The sequence below is a fragment of the Phoxinus phoxinus genome, assembly GCF_949152265.1.
Source record: "Phoxinus phoxinus genome assembly, chromosome: 20".
Classification (NCBI taxonomy): domain Eukaryota; kingdom Metazoa; phylum Chordata; class Actinopteri; order Cypriniformes; family Leuciscidae; genus Phoxinus; species Phoxinus phoxinus.
The window spans coordinates 3,098,736-3,125,979 of record NC_136895.1 but is presented as its reverse complement, the minus strand read 5'-3'; the positions used below and the strand labels follow the sequence as shown (position 1 = coordinate 3,125,979).

The following is a 27,244-nucleotide window of genomic DNA, read 5'->3' as shown; positions in this document are numbered from 1 at the left end:
TAATAATTTCTAATTATTATCAATGTTAAAAATAGTTGTGCTGCTTCATATTTTTATGGAAAAAGGGGATTCTTTGATGAATGGACAGTTAAAAGGAACAGCATTTATTGATTTATATAAATATACCGTGCAAACATCTTCACTGTCACTTTTGATCAATTTAAAGTCTTGCTGAATAAATGTATTTTATTTCTTTAAAAGGAAAATCATACTGACCCCAAACGTGTGAACAGCAGTGTGTTAAACATATCTCAGTGCAGAGTTAATGGTGAACACCTTTATTTTGTGATTGAAAGATTGTCAGTGTGTACTTGCATGTTTTGCTCAGGCCAGATCAGCGAGAGCTTCTTCTTCTTCTGTTGATGATGATGATGCAATATCATGACATCTGTCTGATATCCCTGAAGGACACACTGATCTCCGGTGTGTTTCAGTCTGCCTCCCCCTGACACGTACACACCCTCACACACATGCTCATCAGCCTCGTGTGTGTGTGTCCGGATAATTACACACACTCATGAGTCTGGAGAACAATAGCACACGGCAGATGAACGGCAGTAGCAGTTCTCTATAGCATCTGCCTCTCGTTGAAACACTTCCATGATGTTTATGCACAGATTTATTATTCAGTTTACTTTGAGAGCTTAAGTTTTTTTTCTTAGTCTACATTCATTTTAAAGGTAAAACCATTGATGGAAGTTCATATTAAAGGAGTAGTTCACGTTACAATGAAAATTAGCCCATGATTTACTCACCCTGAAGTCATCCAAGTGTATATGACTTTCTTCCTTCAGACGAACACAATCAGAGATATATTAACAAATGTCCTGCTCTTCCCAGCTTTATAATGGCAGTGGATTGCAGCCAACAGATTGAACCTCATAACAGTGCATCTATCCATGATAAAAGTGCATCTATCCATGATAAAAGTGCATCTATCCATGATAAAAGTGCATCTATCCATCATAAAAGTGCATCTATCCATGATAAAAGTGCATCTATCCATCATAAAAGTGCATCTATCCATGATAAAAGTGCATCTATCCATGATAAAAGTGCATCTATCCATCATAAAAGTGCATCTATCCATCATAAAAGTGCATCTATCCATCATAAGTGCATCTGTCCATCATAAAAGTGCATCTATCCATGATAAAAGTGCATCTGTCCATCATAAAAGTGCATCTATCCATCATAAAAGTGCATCTATCCATCATAAAAGTGCATCTGTCCATCATAAAAGTGCATCTATCCATGATAAAAGTGCATCTATCCATCATAAAAGTGCATCTGTCCATCATAAAAGTGCATCTATCCATGATAAAAGTGCATCTATCCATCATAAAAGTGCATCTATCCATGATAAAAGTGCATCTATCCATCATAAAAGTGCATCTATCCATCATAAAAGTGCATCTATCCATCATAAGTGCATCTGTCCATCATAAAAGTGCATCTATCCATGATAAAAGTGCATCTGTCAATCATAAAAGTGCATCTATCCATGATAAAAGTGCATCTATCCATCATAAAAGTGCATCTGTCCATCATAAAAGTGCATCTGTCCATCATAAAAGTGCATCTGTCCATCATAAAAGTGCATCTATCCATGATAAAAGTGCATCTATCCATGATAAAAGTGCATCTATCCATCATAAAAGTGCATCTGTCCATCATAAAAGTGCATCTGTCCATCATAAAAGTGCATCTGTCCATCATAAAAGTGCATCTTTCCGTCATAAAAGTGCATCTATCCATGATAAAAGTGCATCTATCCATCATAAAAGTGCATCTATCCATGATAAAAGTGCATCTATACATCATAAAAGTGCATCTATCCATCATAAAAGTGCATCTATCCATCATAAAAGTGCATCTATCCATCATAAAAGTGCATCTATCCATCATAAAAGTGCATCTATCCATGATAAAAGTGCATCTATCCATCATAAAAGTGCATCTATCCATCATAAAAGTGCATCTATCCATCATAAAAGTGCATCTATCCATCATAAAAGTGCATCTATCCATCATAAAAGTGCATCTATCCATCATAAAAGTGCATCTATCATAAAAGATGATGGTGAAATATGATTGGTCAGATCACCTGTCAATCAGGGTCAATCGAGAAGAAAAGACTATGGCAAGTTTCGTTTCATGACGAGTTTAAATTCTGGGAATTGTCAGGCCAACTGTGACACTGTTATTGAGTTCTGCAGACACCACACACATTTTCAGATAATATTTTATGTACTATTCATACATACAATATTTTTTTTTTCTTTTTTTTTTCTAAATTAAAGTAATACTATCTTGAATTTATACAGTGTATATGAGTTATACGAGTTATACATTATACGAAACCGGTATGATTTGCACTTACACATTTTTGGATTTTTTACCAATATTCATTCTGAACACCCACAACATTAATTACATATTTAACTTCCAGAAAAACATATTTTCCCACCTCAGGCATCAAATCCCTATTATTATGTGTAATTATTTTAAGATATGGGCACTATTAGTCTTCAACCCCGTTATGGACACTATGAGAGCTCTCTGAATATGATTATAAAATATATTTGTAACAAAATCAACATTTTCCTATTAATCAGATGTCCCTCACACTAATTCAGTAATTATAAATGTAAAATGTACATATAATTTTACACATATGCTATACTAAAGCCTGAAACGAGCACTTTTTGTGACAGCAACCTCATCATTTTTGATCAAAGATGTGGCTTAACTTCAGAAATTGAACTAAAATCAAATTATTATTATTGCTCGGAACATTTCAGACTAAGATTACAACAAACATTAAATTACTTATTCATAAACTTAAAAAAATAATCAATAAAAGTGTAGGTGTGAGTCTTTGAGCTTGACAACCACAATATCACAATTCTAAGTAAGTTATAGTTATAAAAGAAGGTGGAAACTTGCCTGTGTCTACACACAAGACTTATGTGATGTCACTTCCTGTTATTGATGTCACATAAGGATCTGTTCATTGTTTTTATGGGAGATTTGTGTAACGGGGTTGAGGGATTACTGAGGTACGGAACTAAATAATGTGATTTTAATGAATAATCATAAATTTACTTAGATTAAAAAACATTACTAGCAAAAAAGCACAGATAGATATTCATGGGAATGGCAAATATGGTATTTTATTATTCATATCCCAAGTACACTTTCATAGAAGGCCATGACAAAATAGGCGGTGTCCACTGATAAAACAAGATAATTAAGATATCTTTTAAGATGTCTTTTTTTGTTTTACTTTATTAGACATTTCAATTGATACAAAAAGCTTTTAAAAATAAATTTTGGTGAGCCAATCGGTAAAATACACTTTAAAAGGTCAGAGGGACTCAAATCGCACCGTTTTCTGTATTTCTGTAGTTCAGCACTGAACCTGCAGGAGGCGCTCAGAGTGTGTTGATGGAGCGATCTTTCGTTTATATTTGATTTCATTATTATACTTGCCCCTTACTATATACATAAAGTCTAAATGGAATGATTTTGAACAATTAAAAATGGATGTTAACATATATTTAGAAACAATATCCAAAAGTAAAAACTACACCGCTTTTTAGCTAATAGGTAAAAACATTCTGTAAAATGCCTTTCTTTCTTTCTTTCTTTCTTTCTTTCTTTCTTTCTTTCTTTCTTTCTTTCTTTCTTTCTTTCTTTCTTTCTTTCTTTCTTTCTTTCTTTCTTTCTTTCTTTCTTTCTTTCTTTCTTTCTTTCTTTCTTTTCTCGTTCTTTCTTCTCTCCCTTTCGTTTACCCCTAAACATGTATGGTGTACTCCTCTATGTTAATGTATGTTTTGTTTTTATTCAAATTCAGATGGAGCCCTCTGGGCGGCGCTGCTGCGATCCGGTCACACTCACACACACATTGCAGTGGGCATGTACATGTGTGTGTGTTTATGTGTGTTGTGAAGCACATTCAGCAGACAGAAACCCCGCACTGCCTCCAGCTTTCAGCGCTGCGAGGAGAACACACTCATGTCTGGAGCTCGTGAATAAAGCAGCCATGGAGCATCGAGGAGGGAAATCCAGCGACAAAGAAAAGCGCGATCCTGCTGCGCCTTCATGGAGCCAAAATGGCGGCCCGGAGGAAGAGTGTGGATGCCCGACCGGTCCCGATGAAGAGAAGCAGCTCAAGAGAGTCTCACGGGCCGCGAAACCAGCCGAAGAGCAGCCGCGAATGAACTTCCACATCCCCCGGAAGAGCAGAGAAAAGAGAGGTGCGCTGGCCCGCTTTCTTTCTCCTTTCCCGTTACTGGGACTGAAGACACCCAGTCTGTGTGTCTAGTTGTAGTGAGCTCAACATAGATCTGCACTGTGCAGCACAAGCGTTAGTGTGCAGCAGAGATTCATGACAGGATACATGAAGAGCCTGTGCAGCAGCCCATTAGACATAGTCTTCTATAATGTGTGTGTGTGTGTACAGTACACACACCCTCTCTCAGGTAACGTTAACAGGTTGCTCTGCCACACCCGTATGTCACTGTAGTGGGGACCACTACATATCTTTCTGTGTTATAAATTAAAAGACACATAAATAACATTTTACTTTAGAAGTTAATAGAATCAAGGATTTCATTTAAACTTAAAAATGTGTTTTCATTCATATTCTGTTTTGACAATACAAAGATTTCTGTGCAACCATTTTAATATTCTGTTCACACATACAACACTTTCATTCATGCATTTAAAGATTCTTTTCAAACATTATAAGCGTAGGGATTTTAAGTAAATAAATTTTGTACATTTAGTACTTTTGAGTAAACTATTCTATATAGTTATGTTATATAACTGTTATACTGTATATCAAACTATAGGCCTATTACCAATACTATTTAAAAAAATTCAACCCACTACAGACACACTGGAGCTCGAGTCGCCATTGGCTAGTACATTTTTTACATGGAATGCCAGAACAATGCACATAAAAAATTTACATAAATATAAAATATAAATTTAAAGCACTACTAAAGTCGAGTAAACGGTCTGTAATAAAATTAGAAGAAATAATCAAACTACAAGCAACAGCGCAAATAAACACAATAGAGCAAAGATGCAATTGATACAAACTGTGCTTTTCAGGTATAACCGTACAGATGAGGTCGAGTAAGAAGAAAGCAGCCTAATCAAATGTAAAATAACACTGACACTGTATAAATGAAATATAGATGAATACTCATTAAAGTTATTCAGTCAAGAGCATTGTGTGTTTTGCAGTGAGTCTGTTGTTTGATTAACATTACCCAGAAGCAGCAGGAATATTACTGTCACTTTAAGAGCAAATGCACAGATCCAATAAACTACTGTGTATTATTAACTGATACACACTTTTCTTTCTCCGCTGTTTACGTTCACTGAAGACATAGCGGACTAATGAGGCTTAAAAACATGTGCGAAGACTGAGCGTGTGCAGTGATGTAGAAATGTCGTACCGTATGACACGCAGAACGAGATGCGGTTGTTCAATAATATGCCATAAATGACTTGTTATTCTAGAATTCTCCTACCAAGCTCGTGTGTGATCCAAACTAACACACGTTATTATCATGCACATCACAGATGAGTCTGGACATAATAATTGTCAATAATATTAATCACCAATCAGGAAATTTGAGGCTGATCACTGATAACTCTGAGATTCTGGCAGCATCACACGCATCACATATTAAAGTGCCTTCTTGTGCTAGTTTAAACGGTCCTAAGTTTGTTTAGGAGTTCACTTACAATACATTTAGGCTACAACATGCATAAAGGGGAAGAAAACAACTTACATTTCTGAAAACGGTTAGGCCTAATTCACTCTCTAAATCCCTCCTTTCCACAACTCTGCTCTGATTGGTCATATGATCCAGTCTGTTGTGATTGGTCTACTCTGCTCTGATTGGTCAGATGACCCAGTCTGTTGTGATTGGTTTACTCTGCTCTGATGGGTCAGATGGCCCAGTCTGTTGTGATTGGTCTACTCTGCTCTGATTGGTCAGATGACCCAGTCTGTTGTGATTGGTTTACTCTGCTCTGATTGGTCAGATGGCCCAGTCTGTTGTGATTGGTCTACTCTGCTCTGATTGGTCAGATGGCTCAGTCTGTTGTGATTGGTTTACTCTGCTCTGATGGGTCAGATGATCCAGTCTGTTGTGATTGGTTTGCTCTGATTTGTCAGATGACCCAGTCGGTTGTGATTGGTTTACTCTGCACTGATTGGTCAGATTGCTCAGTCTGTTGTGATTGGTCTACTCTGCTCTGATTGGTCAGATGGCCCAGTCTATTGTGATTGGTTTACTCTGCTCTGATTGGTCAGATGATCCAGTCTGTTGTGATTGGTTTGCTCTGATTGGTCAGATGACCCAGTCGGTTGTGATTGGTTTACTCTGCTCTGATTGGTCAGATGGTCCAGTCTCTTGTGATTGGTCTACTCTGCTCTGATTGGTCAGATGGCTCAGTCTGTTGTGATTGGTTTGCTCTGATTGGTCAGATGACCCAGTCTGTTGTGATTTGTCTGCTCTGCTGATTGGTCAGATGATCCAGTCTGTTGTGATTGGTCTGCTCTGATTGGTCAGATGACCCAGTCTGTTGTGATTGGTCTGCTCTGATGGGTCAGATGGCCCAGTCTGTTGTGATTGGTTTACTCTGCTCTGATGGGTCAGATGGCCCAGTCTATTGTGAATTGTTTACTCTACTCTGATTGGTCAGATGGCCCAGTCTATTGTGATTGGTTTACTCTGCTCTGATTGGTCAGATGACCCAGTCTGTTGTGATTGGTCTGCTCTGATGGGTCAGATGGCCCAGTCTGTTGTGATTGGTTTACTCTGCTCTGATGGGTCAGATGGCCCAGTCTATTGTGAATTGTTTACTCTACTCTGATTGGTCAGATGGCCCAGTCTATTGTGATTGGTTTACTCTGCTCTGATGGGTCAGATGATCCAGTCTGTTGTGATTGGTTTGCTCTGATTGGTCAGATGACTCAGTCTGTTGTGATTGGTTTACTCTGCTCTGGTTGGTCAGATGGCCCAGTCTATTGTGATTGGTTTACTCTGCTCTGATGGGTCAGATGATCCAGTCTGTTGTGATTGGTTTGCTCTGATTGGTCAGATGACCCAGTCTGTTGTGATTGGTCTGCTCTGATTGGTCAGATGGCCCAGTCTGTTGTGATTGGTCTGCTCTGATTGGTCAGATGACCCAGTCTGTTGTGATTTGTTTGCTCTGCTGATTGGTCAGATGATCTAGTCTGTTGTGATTGGTCTGCTCTGATTGGTCAGATGGCCCAGTCTGTTGTGATTGGTCTGCTCTGATTGGTCTGCTCTGATTGGTCAGATGACCCAGTCTGTTGTGATTGGTTTACTCTGCTCTGATTGGTCAGATGGCTCAGTCTGTTGTGATTGGTCTACTTTGCTCTGATTGGTCTTCTTTGCTCTGATTGGTCAGATGACCCAGTCTGTTGTGATTGGTTTACTCTGCTCTGATTGGTCAGATGGCTCAGTCTGTTGTGATTGGTCTACTTTGCTCTGATTGGTCTTCTTTGCTCTGATTGGTTAGATGGCCCAGTCTATTGTGATTGGTTTACTCTGCTCTGATTGGTCAGATGGCCCAGTCTATTGTGATTGGTTTACTCTGCTCTGATGGGTCAGATGATCCAGTCTGTTGTGATTGGTTTGCTCTGATTGGTCAGATGACCCAGTCTGTTGTGATTGGTTTACTCTGCTCTGATTGGTCAGATGATCCAGTCTCTTGTGATTGGTCTGCTCTGATTGGTCAGATGGTCCAGTCTGTTGTGATTGGTCAGATGATCCAGTCTCTTGTGATTGGTCTGCTCGGATTGGTCAGATGTTCCAGTCTGTTGTGATTGGTCTGCTCGGATTGGTCAGATGATCCAGTGATCCAGAGTTCTCTTCTGGCTCTCAACGAAGGCGGTCGCATTTTCTCTCCCTCTCCTCCCCCTTACCTTCCCTGCTTCGCTCATCTTGTCTAGTCTTATGTCTTAACTTTGAGAGACTCTCTCCGCACTGCTCTCCAAACAAAAAATCATGGATTTAATCAACTGGTCTTTCAACGCAATTGACACCATCTTCTTGACGAGAAGCTTGGGTTCGGGGGAACCTGACTGCCCTGCCGGAACGTTCGCAGCTGGCTACACGATGGACGCGTGGGAGAAGTGGCGGGTCGTGTGTCTGGTGGCTCTTTCCGTGGAGGACATTGAAGATATCTATATATATTCGGAACCATGATAACAGGTCTTTTGCTGACTGGATTAGGCATTGACCTGGTTTATCAAGAAATTAAGAAGACGGTGACAGCTGTCCAAAGCCCCACAATGCTGCCCGGCATGATTGAAGCAGTGGGCAGAGCGGTCAGCACTCAGGCTGGCACTATTATTAACCGCATTATGGATAACAACATGGAGAAGCTCACGGCTTTGCAAAAGCTGATGGATCAGAATGGACTAAGAGAGTAGTCGTGCAAAGGAATGCGGCTACTCGCCCCAAGACCAAATAATCCCAATCTTATCTGCTTTCGGCCCCCCTCAACCAGCACTGGCCTCAGCCAAGGCCGCTGTTGGAACAACTCCTCCCCCGAAAGAGCACTGCAGTGAGCCGCTCTTGCGTTCCTTCCCCCATTTCTCACAGACACCTGCTGATTGTTGACTCTGTTTGGGACCTAATCAAGGTTGTCTCCATGGCAACTTGCTGTGTTAACGCTATGACATCCTGCGGACTGAGGCACCGGATGGCTGCTTGCCTGTGCTGGGTGACCTCCATCCCCCCACTCACCTCCCCTGTTGCAAGTCTTGTGGATTCATGTCGTAGTAATGATTATGTGCTAATGTTGCTGAGGTGTTTTTTTTCCTGTTCCCAGACTGTACTCCTCACTGGAGCATAGTCTGGGAGTTGCCTTTTTTCCCTCACCTATCCTCATGTCATGCTGTATTATTTTCCTCAATCCTCTGTCTTCCTGTCTTGTCTACCCCATTGTCATATTGCATGTTTGTGCATGGACAGGTTGATGGCTAATTTCACTGGTACTTGTGACTAAGTGACAATAAAGGCTACTACTACTACTACTACACGTATATAAAGATAATAAATTCTTAATTTATAAGGATAAGTCAGATAATTGGCAGAGGTATCTGTACACCATTTAGGACATTTATGAATAAAAATATTGATTTTAGATAATAAAATACCTAAAAAGATACTTATTGTCCCTTTAAAGCATCTCTGTATGCAATCGAGCTCTCCTTCCATGAAACGCGAAATACCTCTAGTTTGGTTTTCTTCCAGTTGCGCTCCATTTTTCTGGCTGCTCTCTTAAGGGCCTGAGTGTGCTCGTTGTACCACGGCATTGGACTATTTTATTTAATCTTCTTTAAGCGCAACGAAGCGTCTGGAAGTGCTGGAAAAGAGAGAGTTAAAAGTTTCTGTTGCAATATAAAGTTCTTCTAAGATATCCGGGATGCTGAGATGATAACTGATTAGGAAGATTATTGATAAAGCAATCTTTAGTTGCCTCTCCTTGAACTGCCACCTTAACGTGGTGGATTGGTTTGAGTACCCGAATTACCCTAGGAGCTATGTTGTCTGGGGCTATATGCCCCTGGTAGGGTCTCCCATGGCAAACAGGTGCTAGGCGACGGGTCAGACTAAGAGTGGTTAAAAAAAAAAAAAAAAACCTTTATGAGGAAAAATCAATCGAGGACCGTGACGTCGCCCGGTATGGCGCAGCCGGGGCCCCACCCTGGAGCCAGGCCCGGGGTTGGGGCTCGTATGCGAGCGCCTGGTGGCTGGGCCTCCCCCCACGGGGTCTGGCCGGTCTCAGCCCGAAGGAGCGACATGGGGCCGCCTTCCCGTGGGATCACCACTCTCCACCTCCGGCGGAGCTTCGACCGGATCCCGAGGGAGGCTGGAGATATTGAGTCCGAGTGGACCATGTTCTCCACCTCCATTGTCGAAGCGGCTGTGGCCCTATGGTCTCCGGTGCCTGTCGAGGCGGCAATCCCCGAACCCTGTGGTGGACACTGGAAGTAAAGGATGCCGTCAAGCTGAAGGAGTAGTCCTATCAGGCCTGGTTGGCTTGTGGGACTCCTGAGGCAGCTGACGGGTACCAGCAGGCCAAGCGAACTGCAGCCCGGGTGGTTGTGGAGCCAAAAACTCGGGCCTGGGAGGAGTTCGGTGAGGCCATGGAAAAGGACTATCGGCTGGCCTCGAAGAGATTCTCGCAAACCGTCCGGCGCCTCAGGAGTCTACAGTGGAGGTGGGCAGCTGTTGACCTCAACAGGGGATGTCGTCGGACGGTGGAAGGAATACTTTGAGGATCTCCTCAATCCCGCCGTCACGTCTTCCATTGAGGAAGCAGAGGCTGAGGGTACAGAGGTGGACTCGTCCATCACCCAAGCTGAAGTCACCGAGGTAGTCAAGAAAATCCTCAGTGGCAAGGCACTGGGGGTGGATGAGATCCACCCTGAGTACCTCAAGTCTCTGGATGTTGTGGGGCTGTCTTGGCTGACACGCCTCTGCAGCATCTCGTGGCAGTCGGGGACAGTGCCTCTGGGATGGCAGACCGGGGTGGTGGTCCCTCTTTTTAAGAAGGGGGACTGGAGGGTGTGTTCCAACTACAGGGGATCACACTTCTCAGCCTCTCTGGGAAAGTCTATGCCAGGGTACTGGAGAGGAGAATACGGCCGATAGTAGAACTTCGGATTCAGGAGGAACAGTGCGGTTTTCGTCCAGGCCGTGGAACACTGGACCAGCTCTATACCCTCTCTAGGGTGTTGGAGGGTTCATGGGAGTTTGCCCAACCAATCCACATGTGCTTTGTAGATTTGGAAAAGGCATTTGAACTGTGTCCCTCGTGGCGGCCTGTGGAGGGTGCTCCGGGAGTATGGGGTCCGGGGTCCTTTGCTAAGGGCTGTCCGGTCCCTGTACGACTGAAGCAGGAGCTTGGTTCGCATTGCCGGCAATAAGTCAGACTTCTTCCCGGTGCATGTTGGACTTCGGCAGGGCTGCCCTTTGTCGCCAGTTCTGTTCATAATTTTTATGGACAATTTTTAGGCGCAGCCAGGGGCCGGAGGGTGTCTGGTTTGGGAACAACATGATTTAGTCTCTGCTCTTTGCAGATGATGTTGTCGTGTTGGCCCCTTCAGACCAGGAACTTCAGCATGCACTAGGACGGTTTGCGGCTGGGATGAGAATCAGCACCTCCAAATCCGAGGCCATGGTCCTCAGTCGGAAAAAGGTGGTTTGCCTACTTCAGGTTGGTGGAGAGTTCCTGCCTCAAGTGGAGGAGTTTAAGTATCTTGGGGTTTTGTTGTTGTTTGTTCCGGGAGCATCCCACCGGGAAAGAGACCCCGGGGAAGACCTAGGACATGCTGGAGAGACTGATGTCTCCCGGCTGGCCTGGGAAATGCCTCGGTGTCCCCCCGGAAGAGCTAGAGGAAGTGTCCGGGGAGAGGGAAGTCTGGGCATCTCTGCTTAGACTGCTGCCCCCGCGACCCGGCCCCGGATAAGCGGAAGAAGATGGATGGATGGATGGATGGATGGCAATCTTTAGTGGCAGAAGTGATAGGTCTAACATAACACGGAGTCGGCTTTGCAGCCTTGGCTAAATGTAATTTACATGAGACTAGATAATGATCTGAGATGTCATTGCTCTGCTGCAGAATTTCAACGGCATCAACATCTATTCCATGTGATAATATTAGATCTAGAGTATGATTACGACAGTGAGTCGGTCCTGACACGTGTTGTCTAACTCCAATAGAGTTAATAATGTCTTTAAATGCCAATCCCAATGCATCTTTTTCGTTGTCTACATGTATATTAAAATCACCAACAATTAGTACTTTATCTGCAGGCAATATTAATTCTGATAGAAAGTCAGCAAATTCTTTGATTAAGTCTGTTTGGTGGCCTGTATACAGTAGCCAGTACAAATCTTATTATCATTTATAAGATTTATCATTTACACTAGATATTGCTCAATTAAATCAATAAAAATTTTACCCTTAGATGGGTTTGGAAATTTTTTGTATTTCCTAATTCGAGGAACAGACACAGTCTCTATATGATGATATCTAGGTGAAAGGGTCTCTATGTGATGGGATTTATCTGACCTGGCTGATGTTAGACCGCTAGCAGACAGTCGGTTTAGCTAGTCTGTCTGCTTCCTGACCTGAGCCCCAGATTGTCATGTTTGAGCTCTAAGACTATGAGCCATATTACTAGAGAGAAGAGCAGCACCATCCCAGGAGGGATGAATACCATCTCTTTTCAACAGGTCAGGTCTGCCCCAAAAACTTTTCCAATTGTCTATGAATTCTATATTATTTTGCGTACACCACTTAGACAACCAGCCATTGAGTGATGACAATCTGCTAACTATCTCATCACTCCTGCGAACAGGAACACTTCAATAATTTTGCTTGTAAATGTTTTCTTGTATTAATTTATTAAGGTAAACACATTATTTAATACATTTGCATTGCACCCCTAAAGTGCAGCAAAGATGGCTGTTATGGTTCACCCAAGTAAATAAAATAAAAAACCCTGATAGATTTGCAATACCACTGCAAAGGGTGAAGGATTGACGCAGTGAGGTGTTCTGCTAACAGTTACATTAGCTAAACCGACCGTGTTTCCCACAGATGTGTCTTGAGCAGTTGAGTTGTCTTGAGTTGTGTTGAGTTTAGGGTTGTCAACGATTAATCGACGATCGATTAATTGATGATAATACATTTAATCGATAAATCGTTGTGTTGTTGTGTTGAGTTGTGTTGTTGTGTTGTTGTGTTGAGTTGTGTTGTTGTGTTGAGTTGTGTTGTTGTGTTGAGTTGTGTTGTGTTGTGTTGAGTTGTGTTGTTGTGTTGAGTTGTGTTGGTGTGTTGTGTTGTTGTGTTGAGTTGTGGTGTTGTGTTGAGTTGTGTTGTTGTGTTGAGTTGTGGTGTTGAGTTGTGTTGTTGTGTTGTGTTGTGTTGAGTTGTGTTGAGTTGTGTTGTGTTGAGTTGTGTTGTGTTGTTGAGTTGTGTTGTGTGTTGTTGTTGTGTTGTGACGCCTCTGTTCCCCGTCCGCAGCTCTGTTCCAGCACGTGTCCGTTGAGTCCCGGGAGTTCTCCGAGATCCAGCAGATCCTCAGCTCCAGCTATAAGGACTGTTCCTCCGCCGGGATGTTCCTGTACTCCAAGCCTCGCCTCGTGCACAGCGACCCACTGGAGAAAGACGTGAGCACGCACTCGATGCGGATATATTTAACCACAATTCATTAATATGATGTATAATAAAGCAATAAGCCCAGCAAAGCCGTGTTTTACAGTGGATTTAGAGCAGCTGAGGGGCGTTGTTAGGCAGGGCGCGGAGCTTAGCTGTTCTAAATCCACTGTAAAACACGGCTTCAAGGGGCTTTTTGCTTTTTTAAAACGGTTACTCCATAAAAATATTCATTTTAATATGTATTTTATTCATAAAAGATTTGGTGAGAAAACACAGCCTGTTGTAAGTGTCAAGCGGTGTTTCTGCTTCACGCTCAAGGTCAGCCTAACAAGAGGAAGGAAATAGCACACACTCAACAGACGAGGTGTTCTGCTAGGCCAGGAGTTCAGATTCATTGCTTCCAGCTAACATAAGCTTGTGTGCAGCAGGTTAGAGATGTGTGTGCGCGCAGCAGGTTAGAGATGCATGCGTGTGTGTGCAGCAGGTTAGAGATGCATGGGTGTGTGTGCAGCAGGTTAGAGATGCATGGGTGTGTGTGCAGCAGGTTAGAGATGCATGGGTGTGTGTGCAGCAGGTTAGAGATGCATGGGTGTGTGTGCAGCAGGTTAGAGATGCGTGTGTGTGCAGCAGGTTAGAGATGCATGGGTGTGTGTGCAGCAGGTTAGAGATGCATGCGTGTGTGTGCAGCAGGTTAGAGATGCATGGGTGTGTGCAGCAGGTTAGAGATGCATGCGTGTGTGTCCAGCAGGTTAGAGATGCATGGGTGTGTGCAGCAGGTTAGAGATGTATGCGTGTGTGTGCAGCAGGTTAGAGATGCGTGTGTGTGCGCTACAGGTTAGAGGTGTGTGTGTGTGTGTGCAGCAGGTTAGAGATGTGTGTACGTGCAGCAGGTTAGAGGTGCATGCGTGCGTGTGCAGCAGGTTAGAGATGCGTGCGTGTGCAGCAGGTTAGAGATGCGTGTGTGTGCAGCAGGTTAGAGGTGTGTGTGTGCAGCAGGTTAGAGGTGCGTGCGTGTGTGTGCAGCAGGTTAGAGATGCGTGCGTGTGTGTGCAGCAGGTTAGAGGTGCATGCGTGTGTGTGTGTGCAGCAGGTTAGAGGTGCGTGTGTGTGCAGCAGGTTAGAGGTGCATGCGTGTGTGTGTGTGCAGCAGGTTAGAGATGCGTGCGTGTGTGTGCAGCAGGTTAGAGATGCGTGTGTGTGCAGCAGGTTAGTGGTGCGTGCGTGTGTGTGCAGCAGGTTAGATGCATGCGTGTGTGTGCAGCAGGTTAGAGGTGCATGCATGTGTGCAGCAGGTTAGAGATGCGTGTGTGTGCAGCAGGTTAGAGGTGCGTGCGTGTGTGTGCAGCAGGTTAGAGGTGTGTGTGTGCAGCAGGTTAGAGGTGTGTGTGTGCAGCAGGTTAGAGGTGCGTGCGTGTGTGTGCAGCAGGTTAGAGATGCGTGCGTGTGTGTGCAGCAGGTTAGAGGTGCATGCGTGTGTGTGTGTGCAGCAGGTTAGAGGTGCGTGTGTGTGCAGCAGGTTAGAGGTGCATGCGTGTGTGTGTGTGCAGCAGGTTAGAGGTGCGTGTGTGTGCAGCAGGTTAGAGGTGCATGCGTGTGTGTGCAGCAGGTTAGAGGTGTGTGTGTGCAGCAGGTTAGAGGTGCGTGCAGCAGGTTAGAGATGCGTGCGTGTGTGTGCAGCAGGTTAGAGATGCGTGTGTGTGCAGCAGGTTAGAGATGCGTGTGTGTGCAGCAGGTTAGAGGTGCGTGTGTGTGCAGCAGGTTAGAGGTGCGTGCGTGTGTGTGCAGCAGGTTAGAGATGCGTGTGTGTGCAGCAGGTTAGAGATGCGTGTGTGTGCAGCAGGTTAGAGATGCGTGCGTGTGTGTGCAGCAGGTTAGAGATGCGTGTGTGTGCAGCAGGTTAGAGGTGCATGCGTGTGTGCAGCAGGTTAGAGATGCGTGTGTGTGCAGCAGGTTAGAGGTGCGTGCGTGTGTGTGCAGCAGGTTAGAGATGCATGCGTGTGTGTGCAGCAGGTTAGAGGTGCATGCATGTGTGTGTGTGCAGCAGGTTAGAGGTGCATGCGTGTGTGTGTGCAGCAGGTTAGAGGTGCATGCGTGTGTGTTTGTGCAGCAGGTTAGAGATGCATGCGTGTGTGTTTGTGCAGCAGGTTAGAGGTGCATGCGTGTGTGTGCAGCAGGTTAGAGATGCATGCGTGTGTGTTTGTGCAGCAGGTTAGAGATGCATGCGTGTGTGTGCAGCAGGTTAGAGGTGCATGCGTGTGTGTGTGCACTGCAGCAGGTTAGAGATGCATGTGTGTGTTTGTGCAGCAGGTTAGAGGTGCATGCGTGTGTGTGCAGCAGGTTAGAGATGCATGCGTGTGCGTTTGTGCAGCAGGTTAGAGATGCATGCGTGTGTGTTTGTGCAGCAGGTTAGAGGTGCATGCGTGTGTGTGTGCAGCAGGTTAGAGATGCATGCGTGTGTGTGTGCAGCAGGTTAGAGATGCATGTGTGTGTGTTTGTGCAGCAGGTTAGAGGTGCATGCGTGTGTGTTTGTGCAGCAGGTTAGAGGTGCATGCGTGTGTGTGTGCAGCAGGTTAGAGGTGCATATGTGTGTGTGTGCAGCAGGTTAGAGGTGCATGCGTGTGTGTGTGCAGCAGGTTAGAGGTGCATGCGTATGTGTGCAGCAGGTTAGAGGTGCATGCGTGTGTGTGTGCAGCAGGTTAGAGATGCATGCGTGTGTGTTTGTGCAGCAGGTTAGAGGTGTATGCGTGTGTGTGTGCAGCAGGTTAGAGGTGCATGCGTGTGTGTGTGCAGCAGGTTAGAGATGCATGCGTGTGTGTTTGTGCAGCAGGTTAGAGGTGCATGCGTGTGTGTTTGTGCAGCAGGTTAGAGGTGCATGCGTGTGTGTGTGCAGCAGGTTAGAGGTGCATATGTGTGTGTGTGCAGCAGGTTAGAGGTGCATGCGTGTGTGTTTGTGCAGCAGGTTAGAGGTGTATGCGTGTGTCGTGTGTGTGCAGCAGGTTAGAGATGCATGCGTGTGTGTTTGTGCAGCAGGTTAGAGATGCATGCGTGTGTGTACAGCAGTTAGAGATGCATGCGTGTGTGTTTGTGCAGCAGGTTAGAGATGCATGCGTGTGTGTGCAGCAGGATAGAGATGCATGCATGCGTGTGTGTTTGTGCAGCAGGTTAGAGATGCATGCGTGTGTGTGCAGCAGTTAGAGATGCATGCGTGTGTGTGCAGCAGGATAGAGGTGCATGCATGCGTGTGTGTTTGTGCAGCAGGTTAGAGATGCATGCGTGTGTGTGCACCAGCTGAGCATAGATAGAAAATCAAAGCCAAGTTGTATGTCAAGTTTAAAGTTGATATCAGAAAAATTGAGACCGCTAAACGGGTTTAAAGTACCGTTTCCTGACCAATTTAAAAAAAGGTTTTCGCGGAATGAATTTTGAGTGTTTAAGCTTTTGAATGAGAACTAATTTATGATGATTAAATATGTGAAAGCGAAAAAAGGTCACTGACAGCTAACAGGTGCCCAATATAGACCATTCTTGACAGTCTAAAATTCATATTTAGGCAGCTTCACAGGGCTCCATGTGACCCCAGCTGATGACCATAGGTGAGAGTAGGAACGTAGATTGACCGGTAAATCGAGAGCTTTGCCTTGCGGCTCAGCTCTTTCTTCACCACGACAGACCGGTACATCGACCGCATTATCCGTCTGTCAATCTCCCGTTCCATCCTTCACTCACTCGTGAACAAAACCCCAAGATACTTAAACTCCTCCACTTGAGGCAGGAACTCTCCACCAACCTGAAGTAGGCAAGCCACCCTTTTCCGACTGAGGACCATGGCCTCGGATTTGGAGTCAAGTCATCTTCATTTATATAGCGCTTTTAACAATGTAGATTGTTTCAAAGCTGCTTTACAGAGATAAACGTATAATTTAAGGTAACAGATTGTTTTGGCTTTATAGCGGTTCTTGAATAATGTTATTTTCCAGATAAAGTTAGTTTTGATTGATTCACTTCCGTCGCAAGGATAATTTGTTGAACACCGTTCTCTCTACACAGACTTTAAACACGAACCTGTGATAAACACTGGAGGTGCTGATTCTCATCCCGGCCGCTTCACACTCGGCTGCAAACCGTCCCAGTGCATGCTGAAGTTCCTGGTCTGAAGGGGCCAACACGACAACATCATCTGCAAAGAGCAGAGACGAAATCGTGTTGTTCCCAAACCCGACACCCTCCGGCCCCTGGCTGCGCCTAGAAATTCTGTCCATAAAAATAATGAACAGAACCGGCGACAAAGGGCAGCCCTGCCGGAGTCCAACATGCACCGGGAAGAAGTATGACTTACTGCCGGCAATGCGAACCAAGCTCCTGCTTCGGTCGTACAGGGACCGGACAGCCCTTAGCAAAGGACCCCGGACCCCATACTCCCGGAGCACCCTCCACAGGCCGCCACGAGGGACACAGTCGAATGCCTTCTCCAAATCCACAAAGCACATGTAGATTGGTTGGGCAAACTCCCATGAACCCTCCAGCACCCTGTAGAGGGTATAGAGCTGGTCCAGTGTTCCACGGCCTGGACGAAAACCGCACTGTTCCTCCTGAATCCGAGGTTCTACTATCGGCCGTATTCTCCTCTCCAGTACCCCGGCATAGACTTTCCTGGGGAGGCTGAGAAGTGTGATCCCCCGATAGTTGGAACACACCCTCCGGTCTCCCTTCTTAAAAAGAGGGACCACCACCCCGGTCTGCCATCCCAGAGGCACTGTCCCCGACTGCCACGCGATGCTGCAGAGGCGTGTCAGCCAAGACAGCCCCACAACATCCAGAGACTTCAGGTATTTCCGGGCGGATCTCAGAATCTCTTCGAGGCCAGCCGATAGTCCTTTTCCATGGCCTCACCGAACTCCTCCCAGGCCCGAGTTTTTGCCTCCACAACCACCCAGGCTGCAGTTCGCTTGGCCTGCTGGTACCTGTCAGCTGCCTCAGGAGTCCCACAAGCCAACCAGGCCCGATAGGACTCCTCCTTCAGCTTGACGGCATCCTTTACTTCCGGTGTCCATAACCGGGTTCGGGGATTGCCGCCTCGACAGGCACCGGAGACCTTACGGCCACTGCTCCGAGCGGCCGCTTCGACAATGGAGGTGGAGAACATGGTCCACTCGGACTCAATATCTCCAGCCTCCCTCGGGATCCGGTCGAAGCTCTGCCGGAGGTGGGAGTTGAAGATCTCTCTGACAGTAGACTTAGCCAAACGTTCCCAGCAGACCCTTACAGTACGCTTGGGTCTGCCGAGTCTGTCCAGCTTCCTCTTCCGCCATCGGATCCAACTCACCACCAGGTGGTGATCAGTTGACAGCTCCGCCCCTCTCTTTACCCGAGTGTCCAAGACATACGGCCGCAGGTCAGATGAAACGACCACAAAGTCGATCATCGTCCTACGGCCTAGGGTGTCCTGGTGCCACGTGTACTGATGGACACCCTTATGCTTGAACATGGTGTTCGTTATGGACAAACCTTAACTAGCACAGAAGTCCAATAACTGAACACCGCTCGGGTTCAGATCAGGGGGGCCGTTCCTACCAAACACTCCCCTCCAGGTAACACTGTCATTGCCCACGTGGGCGTTGAAGTCCCCCAGTAGAACGACGGAGTCTCCAGTCGGAGCACTTTCCAGCACCCCTCCCAGGGACCACAAGAAGGCCGGGTACTCTGCACAGCCGTTTGGCCCGTAGGCACACACGACAGTGAGAGACCTATCCCCGTAGGCGCAGGGATACGACCCTCTCGTTCACCGGGGTAAACTCCAACACATGGCGGCTGAGCTGGGGGGCTATAAACAAACCCGCACCAGCCCACCGCCTCCAGAGTAGGGGTGCACGATATATTGACAAAATTTGATATTGCGACATTGGTAATGAATATTGCGATATCGATATTAATTTTGATATTTCAATTCCGATCGCTCAAACCACTTCAGGAGGAGGTCTGGGCCGCATTCCAGACGAAACTGAACAAGTGTAAATGCATCTGGTTGTTGAAACCACATGTAAATTTTACTCCAAACAAAAATGCTAAAAATGTGTGAGCGTGTTATAGGCTATATTTCATGTTATAGCCAGATATGACGACGCTACTGCAGCACGCATCACCAAAGCTGAGCATCATCAAGCCAACGTGCAAACTATCGCAAATCAAAGTGAAAGTAAGTCGCAGACGCTTAACACACAATCATCTTTATTAAAAGTAAAGAAATGAAATGATCTTACCAGGGCTGTTGCCACTCTCTCTTATTGCGGTCTTTGATTTCGAAATTTTAGCTGACGATCAATAAAATGCAGATCATAACTGTTGCTTTCGGTGACGTGGACTCCATTAAATCTGCATATACCGCGGGAATTGAAGATCGGATTTATATCCGTTTTGCAAAAACACATTTATGTGACCAGGTGTAAATGAAATCGTTTTGATAAATCAGAGAGCTATCCGATCTGAGAAAACACATGAAGCGGCCAGGTGGCCTGATGTTTATACTTGTGCGCGGGTGTGTGCGTCAAGCCGGCAAGTGTGTGTGTGTGGGGACTGTGTGGTAGAGCGAGGGAGAAGTGAGAGAGTGACGGCGATTAGCTTTGGAGCGAGTAGCGACTAGAGTCATATTGAGAGAAACAAAGTGTCTTCTTTCTGACCACTGTGGGAAATCTGTAGCATGAAAAGTTAGCCCTCTCCTTGATTGCATGTTGTTTATGGAGAAGGAGAACCAGGACATGAGTCGGGGGAAATGCAACGCTACCAAGCGACGTGTATTTTTCGAGAGGTGCATGTCGGACGCATCATAAACAAAATATCGCAAAATTATCGCGAGACTTTCGATATAATATCGGGCAACGTGATATCGCGATAACGATATTAATTCGATATATCGTGCACCCCTACTCCGGAGTGGTGAAGAGTCCATCCTCTCTCAAGGAGGGTGGTTCCAGAGCCCAAGCCGTGCGTAGAGGTGATTCTCTTGGGGAACCTCTCAACCTCCCGCACAATCTCAGGCTCCTTCCCTGCCAGCGAGGTGATGTTCCACGTCCCTAGAGCTAGTTTCCGTGTTGTCGAGGTCCCCGCCTTTGACTGCCGCTCGATCCTCTAAGCACCGGCCCCTTACGGTCCCTCCTGCAGGTGGTGAGCCCACGGGAAGGCGGCCTCATGTCGCTCCTTCGGGCTGAGCCCGGCCGGACCCCGTGGGGGGAGGCCCGGCCACCAGGCGCTCGCATACGAGCCCCAACCCCGGGCCTGGCTCCAGGGTGGGGCCCCGGCTGCGCCATACCGGGCGACGTCACGGTCCTCGATTTAGTTTTTCTCATAAGGGTTTTTTGAACCGCTCTTAGTCTGACCCGTCGCCTAGGACCTGTTTGCCTTGGGAGACCCTACCAGGGGCATATAGCCCCGGACAACATAGCTCCTAGGGTCATTCGGGTACTCAAACCCCTCCACCACGTTAAGGTGGCAGTTCAAGGAGGTATTCGATTTTTGCCAATTTTTTTAATGAAAGATCAAAAGGATAAACGATGCAGTTAAATTTTTTACAGCCATTTTTGATCATATTTACCAGGGGTATGAATAATTCTGAGTTCTGACTGTATATCTAGGTGACTGTATAGTGGTCAGATCAAAGAAACCAGACTCAGAGACGCGTCACGTGACAGATGTTCTGTCCAGGGCTTAGAAATAACCTTTTCACACACATGACAGTGGCCAGTGACTTAAGAAATTTTACTAGCCATTCATATTTTTTTCCAGCCATGAAACTGTATCTGAAAAGCAGGCACCAATATTTTAGATAGCAGTGAAAAATCACAATTCTCTATTCCAATTTTGGTACTACAGCTGAAAACCTAATATACAGTAAACCAGCATACAGGCCAGCACCAGTAGTGCTCAGTGTCCGGCCGCCGGAGGGCGTCTGTCGGCTGTTGTGTGCAGTGTGTGTCACAGTGAACACATCCCAGTGTGTGTTCTCACACTGCTGTCTGCACACAGTGAAGCCATCTCATCCTCCATTCCTCCTGTGTGGTAAACTGAGATGCAGGCGTGTGTAGCTATATCTGATCTGAGCAATAATACTTCACCCCAGTCTGGATATGTGTGTTGATGTTGGTGTGTAGTGATGTTGTTGATGTTGCCTGTGCAGTTTATGGAGAAGCGGCGGGAGCTGAAGCTGGACGGCCGCACAGAGAAGGAGCTGTCCGAATCCTTCTGCTTCCTCATGTGTGACGCGCAGAAGGTACACCTCGACCTCCTCTGAGTCTGCTGACAACAGCCTGCGCTGGGCCTAACCGTGTGTGTGTGTGTGTGTGTGTGTGCAGATCGCAGCGGTGTGTGAGAGAGGCCTGTCTGTGGGCAGCAGCTGGATGAACATGTTGGGGAATCCAGCCAAAGGTCAAACCTACATTCACAACACACACTCAGAGTTATGACACGAGTGCTACACACTACTTCTACATTCACAACACACACTCAGAGTTATGACACGAGTGCTACACACTACTTCTACATTCACAACACACACACACACACGAGTGCTACACACTACTTCTACATTCACACACACACTCAGAGTTATGATGAGAATAATTATTTTACAGTAAATGCTATTATTACTATAGTAATGTTTCTTTACTGATTAGTTTATTTTTTATAATTTAATAAAAATACAAACAATATTTAAAAAAAGTAATAATAATTAGTGATGCAGCTAATTTAGGTTTTTACCAAAACACAGAAATGAAAGTGTCCAATAGGCCAAAAACTGAACTTTATTCAATACCAATTAATAAATAGAATAAAAAATTAAAAACTTGTAGTTGTATACGAAAATGTAATGCACATAAGAGAGTTTATAATACTTATAATAATCTTTCTACTCCAGTTTGTTGTTGAAATATAAACATTTAAACAGAGACGGTTATAAAAGACTTGCTTTCGTGAGAGATTGAATCAGACATTAATGAAGAAGAGGTGGAGGAGTGCATAATACTGGTGACAACTAGAAAAATTAGAAGAATAATTGTGATCATTATGGATTACAGTTTATGAAAACCTTGTCACAATATTCTAATTTTGAATTTGGGGTTTTCATAATCTGTAAGCCATAATCATCACAATCATAACTAATAAAGGCTTGAAATATCTCACTTTGCATGTAATGAGTCTATATAATATATTAGTTTCACCTTTTAAGCTGAATTACTGAAATAAATGAACTTCTGCACCATATTCTCAGTTTTCTAAGAGTTTCCGCTGTACTGAGCAAACTCTGCTCGAGTTATTCCACACGTGTGTCCTGGGGCCGGTTTCACAAAGCTATTTTAGACCGGTCTATAGTGTTAGACAAGTCTAAAATTTGCTCGTAGACTAGTCTAATGCAAGTTAGACCGTTTCACAAAAATAAAGACTGACTTAATTTAGACCAAAAAAATTAGACACCCCCAGGCTAACTACGGTCTAAGACTCTGTTACCTTGGCAACCAGCAGTGACAATCAGTTATATCACAAACAGCCAAAAGAAAAGGGAAAATGGCTCATAATTTGTGGTTTGCAGACAACGTGGAGAGCGCTGAGAAGGGAAAGGGTTTTTAGGGACCGCAGTAACCTACTGGAGATATATAATAATGAGGACTTCGTCGTCAGTTTCGTTTTTGTATCTTTTCTGTACGTCTTTAACGCTCAACGGTCGGATTAACGCTGTTAACTGTCATAGCAATCTTTTTCCAAACATTTCTTCTTGTTACTACATTCTCCGCTAAATTTCCCAAGTAAAATGTCCTTGTAACTGTTATACTCCTCCAACAAACACATATTTTCTGCTGGGATAAACTGCACTGAGTGGCTGGATGCGCTTACTCGATCCGCCATGTTTTTTGTTTTGAAAAGTGTCTTAGTTTACCCAGAATGCATTGCAGTGTAGTCCTACTTAAGATAGTCAAAGTCTTAAGTGCTTTGTGAAACGGTCTGATTTAGATGTCTATCTGAAGTCTGACTATCTACTATATCTAAGCCATAGTCAAAGTCTATCTTTGTGAAACCGGCCCCTGAGCTAAACGTGATGTCACTGATGAACCGCTGAGCGAGGACACATGTCTGTCTCGCGTTCCCTCTGATGTTCACACTCGTGTGTGCTGCTGTTAAAGAGGAACAGATGATCTCTCACCACACATTAAAGAGCGTCACTATTATTGTTTGACAAAACTGACAGAAATTGAAAGCTGAGACTTGGTTTCGTATCAAAGTCACAGAGCGCATCGCTGTTATCAGATGGCGGCGCTGCAGAGAGTGTTTAGTGGAGGTCATATATCAACAAACAAAAGCAGACTAAAATTACAACCAAAAAAATCGATTTGGGGTTTTAAGTATCGATATCAGTACATCCAAATTACCACAGATTAAAATTACGTAATCACAATTGGTTATGTGTTTATAGTGTGAACAAGACACACTCAAGACACGCCATTAGTGAAGCACTTATGAAATAAGAAATAACCAACTTACTACTAAATGCACTTTGCGTGTGTGTGTGTGTGTGTGTGTGTTCTGCAGGTGTGTACCTGTGCCAGTTCTCTGACCTGCTCCAGATCAGCCCCATCGAGCCCGGGTCCACGGGGAACATCATCATATTCAAAGTGATCAAGGTGAGTCCGCCGCTCCAGGTCTGTTGCGTTCACATGCAGCGAGCGTCTGAGAAACTCCGTCTTGTGTCCCTCAGGGTAAAGTCAAGAGTGTGCACGACTGCATGTCCAGGTGCATCGACCCCACGCCTAAATTCGACAGCCACTTCTCCAAGAACTCGACGCGCGTGACGTCGTTGCAGGCGTACCGCTCTCTCGAGTACACTCAGGTGACCCAGCTGTTCCTCTCACTAAATGCATGCTGGGAACACGTTACTGAACATGACCTTTCTCCACAGCAATACTTCTACGAGTATGTGGACTTCGAGATCTCGACGCGGCCGAGGCACGTGTGCCCGTACGCTGTGGTGTCGTATTGCTTCAAGAGCAGAGAGACCTCCGCGGCCGTGCCCAAGCCCCTCGCGCCCCTCAGGTACGGTCCTCTCCGCGCTCTTGCTGTCCGTGTCCTGAGCTGCAGGCTAACGGAGGTGTGTTTGTTCCTCAGGTCCGTCAGTCAGCCGTCAGGGACCAGCAGAGGTGAGATCCAGCACAACAGCGCCTTTACTCACTGCACACTTCATATAGTCAAGTCATCTTCATTTATTAACAATGTAGATTGTTTCAAAGCTGCTTTACAGAGATAAACGTATAGTTTAAGGTAACAGATTGTTTTGGCTTTATAGCGGTTCTTGAATAATGTTATTTTCCAGCTAAAGTTAGTTTTGATTGATTCACTTCCATCGAAAGGATCATTAGTTATTAAATTAGGGGCCGCTAAGACGACACCGTTCTCTCTACACACACTTTAAACGCGAACCTGTGAGAAACACTGATGCCGCTCACATGCGCATCAATAATTAATTCTAGTTATGTGCGTTTGAATATATGTGCGCATGTTTGTAATTCCCTACAAACCAAGCCTTAAACTACTTGTCTGGCCATCTAAACATTTTTAGACAGAATTTTATCACTTTTTTATTATTAATTATCCGGACAGCGCTTTATCTGTAGAGTGGTACAGGGATCCTCCGTAGGGAGAGGCTAGTTGGCACTCGTATTGCTATAACAAACACGTGCTTCTCTGAGTACATGCTCATCTGTTTTTAGGGAGGGTTAGGCATCATCAACATATGTTTAAACCAATGAGTAACAAAAAAACAGCAACCTAAGCACCTTTTGGGACTTTATATAAACACAAAAAAAACTCAAAACGGTATTGAAGAACAAACGCCACAAAAAGATATACGTGACCCTGGACCACAAAACCAAGTCAAGTCATCTTCCTTTATATAGCGCTTTTAAAAATGAACCTGTAGATTGTTTCAAAGCTGCTTTACAGACATAAACGTATAATTTAAGGTAACAGATTGTTTTGGCTTTACAGCGGTTCTTGAATAATGATATTTTCCAGCTAAAGTTAGTTTTGATTGATTCAGTTTTGAGGATAATTTGTTATAATAATTTGTTATTAAAAAAAAACAGTAACACGGGTCAATAAAAAAAAAGTAGAGATTTATACATCACGAAAAAGCTGAATAAATAATCTTTACATTGATGTGTGGTTTGTTAGGATAGGACAATATTTGGTCGAGACACAACTATTGTAAATCTGGAATCTGAGGGAGCAAAAAAATGTAAACATTGAGAAAATCTCCTTTAAAGTTGTGCATTTATGTTCACGATTGTGCTGCATTCACTCACAAAAATACATGTTTTATATATTTACGGTAGGACATTTACTAAATATCTTCATGGAACATGATCTTAATATCCTCATGATTTTTGGCATAAAAGAAAAATGGATAATTGTGACCCATACGATGTATAGTTGCTATTGCCACAGATATACCCGTGCGGCTCCAGACTGGTGCTGTGGTCCAGGGTCACATGTTATGGTTCTGTATACGAGTTGAAGTTTCAGCAATTTACGATTGAGTCTTTATAAGGTTCACTGTTGTAGAAAGCTAATGTGATTGTGAAAGTCAGATATGATGACGTATAGGAGAAAGTCCCGCCTTCCAAATGAAAGAGCCAATCGGTGACTGGTAAAGCCATCGAGTCACTCACATTTATGAGGCCGTCGTTGTCAGGTTTGATTGGTGATTTCAGGGTTAATCGTAAGCTCAGTGAACCGCTTTGGAGAGTTCGGTGTTTCTCCGCTCAAAGAGACAGGAGCTGCCGCTACAAAGATGGCCGCCGAGTGACATGACTGTAATTTAGTCTTAAAGGGATAGATCACTTTGAAATTAAATGTTGGTGTGTTTTATCTTACCTGAAGTGCATCCAAGATGTCGGTGTCTTTGTCTCCGCAGTAGTTTCAATTTTGATATTTTTAGGTCAAACCGTTCTTGTCTGTCAGTCATATAATGCAGGTCTATTGGCACTGTCTCCAAAAGCATGCAGAGAAAAGTCCAAATTAATAAATTCCCCATCGTAAGTGCACATTGATGGCCTAAGACACGAAACAAGCGGTTTGTGTGATAAAACAAACAGTATTTATATAGTTTTTACCTCTTGTACACAACCACGTCCAGGTGATCTGTTTACACCGGATTTCTTCCCCGGAAACTAATCTAACCGCCTTCGATTGGACGTTGCATTTTTAAGCACAGCAGAAAACGCGTGTGATTGGCTGTACGGCTCAACGTATGCCTTTGATTGGCCTGAACAATGAAGCGAGTAGTGCGTCAAGATAGAAGGCTTACAAATTGGGAATAAGTGAAAACTCAACTCTCCCGGATGAGTTCGCGAGCTTAGGCCATCAATGTGCACTTACGATGGGGAATTGTGTAATGTGGACTTTTCTCTGCATGCTTTTGGAGACAGTGCCTATAGACCTGCATTATATGACTGACAGACAAGAACGGTTTGACCTAAAAATATCAAAATTGAAACTACTGTGGAGACAAAGACACCGACATCTCGGATGCACTTCAGGTAAGATAAAACACACCAACATTTAATTTCAAAGTGAACTATCCCTTTAATGACCTGTTGTTGTATGGAAGAAATCTTCTATAAAACACAATGGTGTGCTTGTCTGTAATGCTCGTCTCTCTCTGCTGTGGCGCAGGCCGGCGCAGCTACACGGTGTGGCGCGGGCACTTCGTGAACGAGGGGAGAGACGTGTACCAGGCCTGCCTTCGCTCGCTCGCTCAGCCCTTCCTGCCATACAAACTGTGAGTCCGCAGCCAGCGGTGTGTGTAGCGGTGTGCCTGTGAGAGCGCTGATCAGCTGACTGTTGTTGTCTCAGGCCGGAGAAGATCGAGATCGGGAAGGTGATGCGTCTGCAGCAGGTGAAGCAGAAGATCCCGCCCGCACTCTTCTCCTGGAGCATCTACACCGGCAGCCATGAAGGTTCAGCATC

General features: G+C 44.8%; 1 protein-coding gene across 2 annotated transcripts in view; it reads left to right on the top strand.

Moving 5' to 3' along the window:
* The first annotated feature begins 3,872 nt into the window (after window positions 1-3,872).
* tasora (transcription activation suppressor a) overlaps window positions 3,873-27,244 on the top strand; it is a 57,643-nt gene continuing 34,271 nt past the window's right edge. Inside the window, exons 1-10 of one of the 2 annotated variants that reach the window (XM_079593624.1) lie at window positions 3,874-4,262; window positions 13,103-13,248; window positions 21,405-21,497; window positions 21,580-21,652; window positions 23,810-23,901; window positions 23,976-24,107; window positions 24,177-24,310; window positions 24,383-24,414; window positions 26,951-27,056; window positions 27,131-27,234. In XM_079593624.1, coding sequence (XP_079449750.1) covers window positions 4,049-4,262; window positions 13,103-13,248; window positions 21,405-21,497; window positions 21,580-21,652; window positions 23,810-23,901; window positions 23,976-24,107; window positions 24,177-24,310; window positions 24,383-24,414; window positions 26,951-27,056; window positions 27,131-27,234 — 1,126 coding nt within the window. In that variant the 5' untranslated portion in view covers window positions 3,874-4,048. Of the gene's footprint in view, window positions 4,263-13,102; window positions 13,249-21,404; window positions 21,498-21,579; window positions 21,653-23,809; window positions 23,902-23,975; window positions 24,108-24,176; window positions 24,415-26,950; window positions 27,057-27,130; window positions 27,235-27,244 lie in introns of both variants that reach the window. The other variant, XM_079593623.1, reaches the window with a different exon arrangement.